Below are 13,999 nucleotides of genomic sequence, written 5' to 3' on the forward strand. Positions count from 1 at the left end.
TTTTTTTTTGAGACAGAGCCTCAAGCTGTCCCCCTGGGTAGAGTGCTGTGGCATCACAGCTCACAGCAACCTCCAACTCCTGAGTTCAAGCAAGTCTCCTGCCTCAGCCTCCCAAGTAGCTGGGACCACAAGCATCCGCCACAATACTTGGCTATTTTTTTTTGGGTTGCAGCCTTCACTGTTGTTTGGCGGGCCCAGGCTAGATTCAAACCCGTCACCTTTGGTGTATGTGGCTGGCGTCTTACAGCCACTTGAGCCACAGGTGCCGAGCCAATTCACATTCTTGAACCCCAAAATTTCAAGTCTAGGCATTTATCCTAAGAACATAAAAGGCAGTTATAAACATCTATACACAGAACTGATCATCACAGTCACAGCATTATCTATTAAAACAAAACCTGTAAACAAATGTCCAAATATGGGAACACAATTAAACAAGTTAAAGTATAACCAGAGTGCTATTAGCTCTTAGAAATGAGGATGTGGGAGTATAGTATCTCTGTCCTACATTATCAATAACAGCGTAAACTGGCATAACCTATGGAGAACAATCTAGCAACTCATTCCTTCATTCAAAAAATACTTACTGAGCACATGCCACTATTCTAGGTATACAACTTAAACTACATACATCATTTAACCTGGTAATTCTACTTTCAGGAATTTGTCCTTCACATATGTTCCCAAATGTGGGAAATGATATTTCTAGGTTGCCCTTTGCGACATATTAGTAATAGCAAAATCTGATAAATGTCCATCAATAAAGGATAAGTAAATCATATTACTACACACCCATACAATAGAATACTATTTGGTATACAAAAAGAACCAACGTTCTTTAGGTGTTGATATGAAATAACCTACAAGATGTTTTTTAAATAAAATACTAAAATTTGTAGAGGGACAGATACACATCTGTATGTTTTACATAGAATATTTTTGGAAAGGTACACAGAAATTGTTAATATTGGTTGTCTACAGAGAAGAGAACCGGATATCTGGTGGAGGGATGAAAGGAAGACTTATCATATATATACTTTTGTACCTTTTAGTTCTGAACTATGTGAATAAATCATATGTTCATAAAAGGAAACAATTATTTTTATTATAAAATATATAGAAAATTGAATATCAAACTACATGAAAATTATACAATATTACATGAAAAAATATGAGCAATTATTTGTGTGTATGTGTATATGTCTGCAAGTATGTATACACACATATACAATTTTACTTTTTAAAATAAATATGATAAATATTTTATTTCTAAAAAAATTCTATACGTAAGATATTTTAGGCAGGTGGAGGGTCACGGTGTGTGACACCCTTTTTGGGGGTGGGATACAATCATAAAAGGGACTTTACCTAACAAATGCAATTAAGGTAAACTGGTTCTTTATACCTTCAATGAATCCCCAACAATTTAAAAAAAAAAAAGAAAAGAAAAGATGTTTAGAAAAAGGACTAAAAAACACGTGAATGTTAATAACAATTACTCTTTCTAATCTTTCTATAATTAGTAAATACCATTTTTATTATCAAAAAAATTTTATAAAAACTACAATGTAGATAGAAAATACTAGCTGACCTAATAAATGATAATTAGAAATTGATATTGCATCAGAATGTGGTAAAGGACTCAACACAATGAGTCCCAACAACCTACCACAATGGGCCACGAGGGGCTTCTTAAACAAAAGGGAAGTGTTTCTAATAAAGGTTTTCAAGACTTGAAAAAAAAAAAAACCAGTGTAATATCTTTTCCATATCTTCTTCATACAACCATAAAGATGAAATAAAGTAACAGTGGAAAAGAAGAAACAGTCAAACTCTATAAAATCCAAAATAGTATTATTCCATATAAGACTATTTATTTCATAAACCTGTGTAGAATTTAAGACCACAGAAATAAATGCCATCAGGAATAATGGAAAAGTTGCCTCTGTATAACAGTTTGTTTATTCACATGTAAAACAGGTCAAATCCCATTAAAATAAACTTAAGAAGACACTCCATATAATGTACTGATTATACCAGAGTCTCACTGACAGCATCAAGAATTGCTTAAAGCCAGGGCTCTGACTGGGGCGTAGGAATATTTTCATTACATGCCAATTTCCTTCCTAACCCTTATTTGACCTTAACTGATTCACTTTCTGAGAATCAGGCTCATAGCTCTGGGCTTGAAACAAGCAGCGTAAACCCAAGTTAAGAATTTGCCATATTTACTTTTCAACTGATGAGATTAAAAAACAATACTCTGTTTAGAAAAATAAAGAAAAATGTATATATTCTGCCCCACTCAGGACCCATTTTCAGGCCTTGAGTCTCCTGCTTATCTTAGTTTCCATGCCCAGGGCCAAGCATAGTGTCCTGTAGCCATGGCACTTAATTGACATTTATTTAGATGAATTGACCCTACCACAGTCTGGTCAGTGACAAACCTTCTGAAACTGTAGGTTTGAAGTTAGCTAAATGTAAAATAAATTTTAAATGTGACTTTATTTCACTTTAACAAAGCATAATCTCAGAAACCAATTTCAACAGGTATTTCAAAAATGAGTTATCAACTGTCATAAAACTGAAGATGTAACATTGCATTAGTATAGCATCCTTTATAATTTTTACAAATAAGTGAAACAAATTTTAGGATACACATCATTAAATCAATACATGAGTAATACTATAGAAACATTCAATATAAATAAACTTGAATAAGATCAACATAAATGCTTCCAAATAAACTTGATTCAATAATTTACTGTCTTTGGTGTGCAAAAATCCACTATCCTAAGACCTCATAAGATACACAAATCATAGCCCCCGCTGCAATTAATTTAGGATTACTACCTAGAAAATAAATAACAAGACTACTACCTCCTAATTTGTAAGTTAGGTAACCCAGGAAATTAGTAGAGCTTAGAGATGACTTAATACTATACAATGATGCAATCTAGGACATCTTAAGTTAAATGGCTTTTGAAAATGACTTAATGGGAGCTCCAGTGGCGCAATCAGTTAGTGCTCGGTACTTATTCGAAAATGATTTAATGCATTAGTTTGAAAAGGGCCTTTGACGGAGGAAATGGCTTTGATGGTTACTTAGATACCATGATAAACCAGGAGATCAAGGCACTTCATCATTACATCCAAATTAGTGGGATGACTCTGAAGGTTTCTTAGGTGCTTACAAAAGAAGTTGGTCCTTAGAGAAATGCTGAAAGCTGTGACATTCTTCCTTCTTTAATTCCTACATCCCACAAAGTTGGCTGCTTTACAGAATAGCATTAAGAAGTGAAGGAGAGAAATCGAGTCTCTTGCCAGATTTCCTATGTCATAAGTAACAGCTGTAGCCATTAAGCAGCCACCAGGGGACGTAGTTAGAGCAACGGCCCAAGAAGAGGACTTGGATAAGGCAGCTGCTCCACAAAGAACGTAAGCCAAGTCCTGCAGGAAGACCTCCCAGTAACGATCCTTCTGCATCACACTGCCTCACATTTGAGAACCAATATTAGAACTCAGGTATTGACAGAAAAAGCTTGTACCCAATAAGCACTAATCATGGTCCTCTCCTATCAATATTCTTTACAAAAACTGGGATTTGACGTATTTAGGAAATCCCATCCTATTCCAGTTTTTTCAGAACAGCCAGTAATTAGTAAGAATATTTAGAATTCCTGAGACAAAGTTCATCAGTTGTAGGCACTACACACTAATCCTACATGTATCAAAAAATACCCCCCCAAAAAGATTTATATCAATATACAGAATACATAAATTCAATAAAATAATATTTTTTCTTTTTCTTTTTTTATTTCTTATAGCATAACTGTGTACATTAATGCAATCATGGGGTATAGTGTGCTGTTTTCATATACATCTTGAAATACCCTCATCAAACTGGTTGACATAACCTTCATGTCATTTTCTTAGTTATTGAGTTAAAATGTTCATACTCTGCTTTTAGAAAGATTCACTTGTATCCTTGTAAGATAAACCATAGAGGTGACCCCACCAATCACCCTCCCTCCCCATAATATTTTTTCCATGTTGCTACTAGGGTGATCTAAGGAAAATGTAACTAAACTAGTGTTCATTCAAATCACAATGAACCAGAATGATTAATGCGGACCCAGAATGTTAAGTTTTAAAACCATTTTCAAAAAAATCCTTCTTATAGTAAGATTTCCATATCTACATAAGAATCTTATTAGAATAACTTTATGTAATGTCTTCAAAAGCAAATGGTTATTTCTTCTCTTTTTTTCTTCTATTATAAGTCAAAAGAGAATCTTAAGATCTACTTATTTCTCTCTCCTATGTAAAAAATATCTAGATGTCTTTGCTTCCAAGAAAAGCCTAGTTTCAGTGAAACCTGGATCAGTAAATAACATTATCCATATTGTCTGTATGAGACTGGGACTTGGCATGAAAAAATACCAATATTTATAATAATTAGTTAATTATTAATTATTTATTAATAGATATACTAAGGAAGGATATTTTAAAAATAAAAATTAGTTACAAGTTATGACAAAATAAGCATTATTTGAACAGCATGGGTCCTGGGAAAAAAAGATAGATCCACAGAAGTTATAAAAACCACAACTAAACAACAGCTCGAATGTGCCCAAGCACAACAGTCACCACAGTAGTTACCCACATAAATTCAGGAAGACATGAAAATGCTTCAGCTCAATCATGTATAAAAAACATACTAATTATAACCACATCCTCAGGGTCTGTGCTGCTAAACATAAAGTTTTTATAATATGCATATGTAGGAGTGAAATAAAAGTCCTTTGCACGCAAGGCTACAAGCCCTTCAAGATAACCTGAAGTCCAAGTTATCTTCTGGCACAGTGAAATGTTCAGATTATAGCTAATTATAGCTAGAACCGCCTTTAGGAAAGGATCGTGAAATTTCAAGTACAAATTAAATTTTTCTCCCTGCTGTTCATGTGCCCCATCAGTGATAGTACCTCCGTTTTTAATGACAGTCCACTGTTAAAGAATATTGTTGCAACAGCAATGTAGGATACAGTTATTTCTGGCTTCAGTGGTCCTAAAAAGAGAAAAATGAGTTACTGTTAGAAAAAATTTCCAGTAGATAACTTGGTATAAAAGTAGAATCTATTACAGGACAACAAATGGTACTTTCCATTTTAGTGTTGCCTCTGGTGTCCTCTCCTGACAGAGGTAAGCTTTTGTGTAATATAGCCTAATTCCAGAGAGAATTTTCCAGAGGACAAAGACCACAGCTGTCTGGGTTAGCATAGCATCCTCAGACCAGAAAAAGCAGCACATAGGAGAGCAGGTAGGTAACATAATTCAACACAGGGGCTAATTATATCTATATGGTATCGTGCTTATATAACAACCAAAATACCTCTGAATCCAAGGAAGAGAATCAATGGAAGAAGTTCCCTTCTCTTTAGCAAACATTACTTTCTTGCTTCTAGGATCCCAGAAATAAAAACTTATAATCACACATGTATTCAGTATTCATTCTAAAAATATTTATTGAGCACTTACTATGTGAAAGAGATAATACATATAGAGTACTTAAAAATATATTGCTATGATTATAATTACTATTAAATTGTTCCAGGCCCTGGGGATACTGTGATGAATCAGATAGGCCTGGTCCTAACCCTCCAGGAAATTGGGTTGATTCCACTGCAAATGTGTCAACACTGTGAGAACAGGGGCAATCCTGACATTTAAAGTATCATTTTTAACTTGTGTACAATTGGCTTCAAAACCTAAAATACTTGGATAGTATTCTAATAGTAATATTCCTTGGATAAGAATATTCTTTTAAAAGACGGAAGAAAATGACTTTCATGCTTGTACAAGGTCTATCAATTACGTTCATGAACTCATCCTAGAAAAAGTGCTACATTCCTGAGCATCAATCACTACAGTCACCTTTGAAGTATTCCCCTTGGGAAGCTATGCACCGATGCCAGCACCTAGTGCACACTAGGTCCACCAGCAATTTTGGAACTCTTTTTCTGGAATGACCATCAGAGCTATCATTGCATGGTGCACAAAAACAAGCAAAAATAATGAATGTTACTCAGCAAGACACCACTACATGTCCATTCAAACACAGCTGTGAGACACTAATATACCAAGGTTATGAAACCTTACTGAGTTGTTTGTACAGTGCTGCCAACATAAGAACATGGTGAAGGGTAGACTACGTACTGGCATCAGTGTATAGCTCCCCAAGGGGAGTACTTGGAAGGTGACCATAGTGACACTCAGTAAGGAGGTATGTAGCACTTTTTCTAAGAAGTGTTTACAAACTTAATTGTCAGACCTGTAAATCAGTGGTTCTCTTGCAGTGGCAATTGTGTTCCCCTACAGACATTTGGCAATGTTTGAAAACTTTCTTTGGTTACTTTATCTTGGGGATAAGCTGTTCTACTGGTATCTAGTGGGTAGAGATCAGGAATTCTGTTAAATATCCCAGAAGGCACAGAACAGCCCCTCCAGCAACAAACTCTCATGTTTAAAATGTCAGTAGTGCCAAGGCTGAGAAATCCTGGTATATACCAACATGTTAGAATCCAAGATCATCTCATACTTGACATTTTCTTCAGTGCTCTTATACTGGATTGAGTAGTGTCCAGCTCTAAAATTAATGCCCAGCCCACCAGAATTTGTGAATGCGACCTTATTTGGAAATAGGGTCTTTGCGGATGTAATTGAGTTAAGATGAGGTCTTGTTGAATTAGAGTGGTTGCTAATTCAATGACTAGTACTCAAAAAAAGGAGGAAATTTGGACACATTGACACATACACAGGGAAGATATCATGTAAAGACAGAGGCCGAAAATGGAGTTATACTTCCACAAGCCAAGGAATGCCAAGGATAGCTGGCAACCACCACAGGCTACAAGAGGCAAGGAAGAGTTCTTCCCCAGAGCCTTTGGAGGACATCTTGACTTCAGACGTGTGGCCTCCAGAATGTGAGAGAATAATTTTCTGTAGTATTATGCCACCTGGTTGGTGGTAAATTGTCGCAGCAGCCCCCAAGAAACTAATACATTCCCTAAGTAAAACAACAAGACCACAATCACAACTCCTCCATACCTCCAAACCCTCCACTTACTCAGTAAATGGACGGAAGACCAAGCTCAGGAAAAAAAATCACCATTTATTCATTCAACAAATATTTACAGAGCACCAACTGTGTCTTAGGCATTTGAGGTAGAACAGTGAATAAAAGAAGCAAAGATATTTATACTCTACTGTTAACAGATTTGACATGTACCCTTGCAATATACACCATAGGTGAGGTCTCACCCATTACTCTCCCTCTCCCTAACCGCCTCCCTCTCCTCCGCCTCCTCTTCCCTCCTTCATTGGGGCCTAAAGTTGTGTTTTATCTTTCCTATGAAAGAGTGGGTGATTATATATTGATTTCATAATAGTACTGAATACACGGATACTTTTTCTTCCATTCTTCAGATACTTTACTAAGAAGAATATGTTCCACCTCCATCCATGTAAACATAAAAGAGGTAAAGGCTCCATCCTTTTTAAGGCTGCATAATATTCTGTGGTATACATATACCATAATTTGTTAATCCATTCATGGGTTGATGGGCACTTGGGTTGCTTCCGTGATTTGGCAATTATGAATTGGTTAAGAGTAGAGTATAAATGTCTTAATACAACAATTAAGTAAGTGAGGTAAAGGCTATGTTAACCAGTTTGATGTAAGCATTCCAAATTGTATATAAAATCAGCATATTGTACCCCATAAACACATTAATGTACACAGTTATGATTTAATAAAAAAAATTAAGAGGCAAAAAAGAAAAAGAAACAAAGATGTCCTTAAACTTTGAGATAAATGCTTGGCATTTACATAAACCTGAGACTGGAGAAAAGGGAGCAGAGGGGAGAAGGCAAGTGCAAAAGGCATTCCCTTGGGGGCATAAAGGCTATTCAAAAATGTTAGAAGATGCATTATTTCTAGACTCATGAATGAATCTGTCTCAGCAGCTAATAACTACTAGAAGTATTTATAACTACTTCTAATAACTACTTAGAAATAGTTACTTCTTCAACAGCTGAGGAGGGTGATTCAGAAGCAGATTTTAAAGTTAGTGGATTTGGGAAGAAAATACAGTAGAACCTCTGTAAATTGACTGTCCAAGGGATTGTAACAAACTGGTCAACATACACAACATACAACAATATCTACATAATAAACTAAGTCTACTGCACTGATATGTGCATGTGCATGTCTGGTCTGTGAAACATTTAAGGAGGTCAATTTATGAATTGTAAATGACCTGATTTTTTTTTTTTTTTGAGACAAAGTCTCAAGCTGTCACCCTGAGTAGAGTGCCATAGCATCACAGCTCACAGCAACTTCAAACTCTTGGGTTTAAGTGATTCTGGGACTACAGGCGCCCACCACAATGCCCGGCTATTTTTTGGTTGTAGTTGTCATTGTTGTTTAGCAGGCCCGGGCTGGATTTGAACCCACCAGCTCCAGTGTATGTGGCTGGCACCCTAGCTGCTGGGCTACAAATGCCGAGCCAAATGACCTGATTTTTTAAATTCATATCATTTTCATTTTCCTCCAATCCCCTGCTTTTAATGATACCTTATTATTTTTCATTGTAGTTTCATCCACAGTGGTGCCTACAGAATTTCTACATATGAAGGGTAAGAGTTAGGAATATGGCAGCAAATGAGAGCTCAGGGACATGTTCAGAGACACATCTCCACAGCAAACATATGGCATATTACTTTGGGGTAATGAATGCATCTATCTTAATTGACCAACTTTACTGTTTAAGAAGTTAACTCTACCCACACTCCACACACACATAAGTACATATAAATATTAACTAATTGGTACTAATTCAATGGAAGAATTCCTGACTTTTCATGCTTTAAATCCTAGGGAGGGAGTATACCACCTTCTGTTTTAGATACACATCAAAATAACTCTAATTCATGAAAGGACATGAGCAAGGATATTCCTGGGCTACCTACAATGTGTCTCTTAGGGGGAAAAAATAATTTTTGACTCAGCAGCTAGGGTGCCAGCCACATACACCAGAGCTGGTGGGTTCGAATCCAGCCAGGGCCTGCCAAACAATAATGACAACTACAACCAAAAAAAAAAAAAAAATAGTCAGGCACTGTGGCAGGTGCCTGTAGGCCCAGCTTCCTGGGAAGCTGAAGCAAGAGAATTGCTTAAGCCCAAGAGTTTGAGGTTGCTGGAGCTGTGACGCCACAATACTCTACTGAGGATGACAAAGTAAGACTCTGTTCAAAAAAATAATAATAATATTTGGTTTTGATTAAGAGAAACTCTCTGAGATATAATCAACTGAGAGGCTAACCGATAGCCCAAGGTGAAATTACCCAGGGCAAAAATAAAACTTAGTAAATATTTACACAGAGGTAAGAGTTGAAACTAAGATATAAAAATGATATGCATCCCCTCCCCAACCTAACTATTATATCCACTAAGTCACCAAAATAACCAGATACTGATCTTCAAATGGCTATAAAGCTCAAATTGGAAATATGTTTCTACTTTTGCATTAAACATAAAAGAATAAAATGTTTATGATCAAAATGGAACGGGGTGGCACAATCAAAAGAAAAATTTGCCATAAAAATGAAGCAATTTTTGGACTCTAAAACTCATACTTTTTAATGGTAGGAAAAAACAAAATGTTTTGGAATACTTAAGAATGCAAGGAACTATTACCATTTCACAAAAGCCACTTATCACCAAGGTAAACTTCATTTCCAAACCTAATCTAAAATAGTCGAAGATATTCGTGCTAATCTGTTTAAGGTTATGGCATGTTTCTGGTCATGATTTTTTAATGAAAAAACAAAGCAGTTTCCTTTTTAGGATTAATGTCTCATTAACGGCAATAATTTAAGATGCAGGTAGAAACGAAAACCTTAGGCTGTACTGCCAAAGAAGTAAACTCTCTCTTCCTGAGAACTAACAGCACAGTGCTGAACTCCATAAACTCCAAAGTGTGCAATAGCTCAGGGCTTCCCTAAGTCACACTGGAGCAGTCTATCATAATATTTACATCTACCATGGCTTTGTAATTTCAATCTGCTTTTCTATATGTAAATAAAATTCAACTTATTGAAAACAACAGAGAACTAAGAATTAAATTATCTAAGCTGTTATACTTTTGCCCCTTTGGATAGTTATTCAATATCTATAATTTAGGGTTTCCATGTGCCAAGTTAGGATTCCTATATCTAAATCCCACATTTAAAGGGAGGTCAGGCCATATATGTGTGTGATACTTTAAGTATAGGAGTCTCATACTTGAAAATAGTATAGTCATTAAGGAGTTAATCCAAGTAAAGGTGAAGTGAGCATCTTAACAACTAATTTAAAAATATCAAAACTTTTCTTATTTAAAAGAATGCCTAAAAATATTGTCTGATTGAAAATTGTCCAGTCAATGTGAATGCATTAAAAATCACATTCCCATTGTAGAAAGCCCATAAATGGAAACTTTTAAGGTCCTTTAGATCACTCTAATGAGCAGGCTATGACACTAATATTCTCAGCAGCCACTCCTCTCCTTGTTCCTAGATTTTTGTTGTTTTATCTACAGGACTGTGTGAACAAATGAAAACCTGAAAGAGCCAATCCTTTCAGATGGATCCCAAGTGTCTAACTGGGTCTAAATTTAAAACAGAGCCAAGTGACCATTTGCTGACTATGGATCACACACATATACCGAGTCCTCTGAAAACCCACACCTTTTTATCTTTGGGACTTTGGGGGCTCACCTAAACCAACCAATCAGAGTTCACCTGACTCAAAGCTCAGCTACATTTACCAATGGGAACTAAGCAAGTTTCAGTCGTTCACTTGCATAAATAGATCCCATTGAGTACTTGAGGTGGGAACTTTTGCTATAAACCCAAGCCTTCCCTTTGCTCTCCCAGCTACCTTCTTTTATACCAAAGGCTGTATGTGTCTTTCTGATTTGCAAACTAGTCACTGGAATAAAGTCTCTTTCCTCTAAATTCCCTGCAGAGAATTCTTGTTCACAAGTGAAAGTGTGATTTGGTACTACTTGAAGGTTTGTTTTTATTTATGAGGGTCAGGTGTGAAGGTCAATTCAACATTAGGCTAACTCAGTGGTTAGTGCACTGGCCACATGCTCCAGGGCTGGTGGGTTCCAACCCAGCCCAGGGCTTGCTGGGTGTTGTGGCGGGCGCCTATAATCCAAGCTATTAGGGAGGCTGAGGCAAGAGAATTGCTTGTGTCCAAGAGTTTAAGTTCACTATGAGCTAAGACGCTATGGCACTCTACCAAGGGTGACAAAGTGAGACTCTGTCTGAAAAAAAAAAAAAGTTCAACAGAAGCATCAATAACTTAGTTTCATGACCTACAAAGGAAATCCCAAACAATTGTTCATTTAACTTCTGGTTTCAAAAAAAGTAAGTTTTACACATAGACAGCTATCAAAGAAATCATATTAATACATCCTGTCTAATATTAGCGTATTTTACTCTGCTCCTTTGGGCTAAAAATCTGGACATGGAAAATGTCTTTATTATATAAATGCCCTTCTATATAATGGTTATTCATTTTCAGTAATTTTTTTTTTTTTTGCCAGAAACATTAGTATAGATTTCGTAACTGATATGAAGTTAGGGGGAATCCTGGTCCCAGTGGTTCCTCTTCCCTATGCTAGCTAACTTCACCTGAGGTGAGTCACCTGGCCTCAGGCTTCACTCAGTATCCTCAACTGTAAAAGAAGCATGCTGGCTTAAAATATTTTCAAAGTCCCTTCCAGCTCGTAACATTCTGTTCTTTTATAATTAAAGAATGAATTGTCCTATATTGATGGCACAAAAACTAGTGAATGAGTAACAGTTCTAAGATAGGACAATGTACCAAAACTTCAATAAGCAGAGTCCAAGGGAACAAATAACATTGCAGAATCTATCTCATACATGCCTCTACAGGAAGACCTTAGGGAAATGAATCAGCATTCAACAATCCTTCTTCCCACAGAGCATATACTCAATACATTGTGTACTGAGATGAATACAGAGGAACAAAATTTTAAAACAAAAACTCCACAAACTTTATTTAAATAATTCTTTTAAGAATGTTCCCATAAACTACTGCTAAATAGAGGAACTGGTGGCAGTCAGGGGCGAAGGAACCAACTACTCTTCTCCTGAGAGATCATTCACATCCATCGTGCTTTAACAAAAACGTACAGATAACTTCTAACATCCTCATGAACACGTCCTACCATAAAGACAGCGTGTTCACTTCTGTCCTTAATTGCCCATTGTATGACTTCCTTATTACACCCGTCAATAAGTTTAGAAACTGACAAGGTCAAAAGACGAATGAATTGAAGAAATTCAAGTAATGTTTATGAAAACGTAGGGCAAGATTATCTAAAGGCGAGGGGAGCATAAAAAGCTATTTCTAGTATTCCCAGTAGTCCCCATCACCCCAACACAAAGCTCCAGCTATTCAGAGACTTGAGTATGTTTCTAGCCCGTCTACATTGCCTTGCCATAATACACCACACAGTTAGACACCACACAGTCTGTCTAACACAAGCTGTATCTGTTAGACTGCTAGCGTAGCAACTGAATCCCGGCAGCACACGGAAGTAGTGTCCTGTAATGAAAGAGCGCAACGTGTCAGTCGGGCTGAGAGTTTCTGGAGCGCCAGCAACTGCAGTAAATCATCACTCTCCGATATGTGGGCCACAAAATCTGAGTTGGGGGCAGGGATGCCACTTTGTCTTTTTTTCCTTAACGTTTTTAAAAGGCGGGGGCGGGTAGAAATTGGAAGTAGACTAAAGTCCATTCCATGAAGTCCTGGCTAGCTAGAGTCCCTTGGGATAGGATGCTACTTTGAAGGCAAGAGGACTAAGTTTCATTCTCTGTAACCTCATTCCTTAACACTGATAAGAGTTATTGTTCGCGGAAAAGGCTACCTGTGCTCAAATTCCTTTGTCCCATTCCGAATTACAAGTTTCCCCTGAGGTTGGTAAATTAGAAAATCAGCAAAACGGCCAAGAGCTTGCCAGTGCCCCCGAGATTGGCAAGCACTTGCCAATTATGGTCATCCCTCCTTTCCAAGATTCATAGATTAGTTCTGAAGCGGGGACCGCGGGGGAGCCGGAGAGGTGCAACACTTACCCCCATTTACCCCTATGGACGGCTCCAGCTTAGCTGCGGCGATCGCCAGTACTATTCCAACCATGAACCATTCTTTCCTCATTCTCTCCAGCAGCCTCATGTTTGTTAGGGTGGGTGGGTTTTGTTTATTTGTTTGGCTTTCTTTCTTTTCAAACTGCAATTGCTCAATCCCCGGAGCGTCTCCACACTTTCCTCAGTCCCTGCAGACATGCAGCAGAGCAAGTCAAATTGCCGCTTGTAAACTAAAGACCTGGGAGTTGCTCCGCCGGCTCTGAGAAAGGCTGGGAGTAGTAGTATCCAGTGACAGGAAAGTCTCACTGAGCGCCGCCATCACTACCATATGGTTCCTAATAGACGCTCACAAAGACCCTGCACTTTTGGCCGCGGGCTCCCAAGGGCGGATACTCTGAAACGGAATCTTAGGCCAAGCCAGCAAACGCTGGTGATCGGGGGGGTAAGGCTGCCTGTTGGTTGGGACCGATAGACCTACCGCCGCCGAAACCTGCTTAACCTTCTGAATGACAGGGGCGGGAAAGAGCCGTACGGCATAGCCACTAGGCTTCATCGAAAGTCCTGTCTCAACAAACCTTTACAGCACAGCCGCCCGTGTCTCTGGAGTATACCCCACAGAGTATATCCCCGTGGAGAGCCTCTTTTTTGCTTGGCCATGAGTCCGAGAAGGGGTGGCGTGGACTTAGATCCGAAAATTTTCTGTCGGAGCTACTGCAGCACCGTGCGAGGGGTTTTTTTTGTGGCGCTCTTCTTCAGGTCATTACGGCGTTTCCCCGAC

At 37.8% G+C, this 13,999-nt stretch overlaps 1 protein-coding gene across 3 annotated transcripts in view; it reads right to left on the reverse strand.

Annotated features, from left to right (window-relative positions):
• SLC10A7 (solute carrier family 10 member 7) overlaps positions 1-13,548 on the reverse strand; it is a 298,910-nt gene extending 285,362 nt beyond the window's left edge. For all 3 annotated transcript variants that reach the window (XM_023513454.1, XM_003790202.3, XM_023513455.1), the window contains exons 1-2: positions 13,210-13,548; positions 4,986-5,068 (exon numbers count right to left, since the gene is read on the reverse strand). In XM_023513454.1, the coding sequence (XP_023369222.1) occupies positions 4,986-5,068; positions 13,210-13,309 (183 nt within the window). In that variant the 5' untranslated portion in view covers positions 13,310-13,548. The remainder of the gene's footprint in view (positions 1-4,985; positions 5,069-13,209) is intronic.
• Positions 13,549-13,999: the final 451 nt, after the last annotated feature.

This window comes from Otolemur garnettii, unplaced genomic scaffold (genome assembly GCF_000181295.1).
Source record: "Otolemur garnettii isolate 467f Iridium unplaced genomic scaffold, OtoGar3 scaffold00041, whole genome shotgun sequence".
Classification (NCBI taxonomy): domain Eukaryota; kingdom Metazoa; phylum Chordata; class Mammalia; order Primates; family Galagidae; genus Otolemur; species Otolemur garnettii.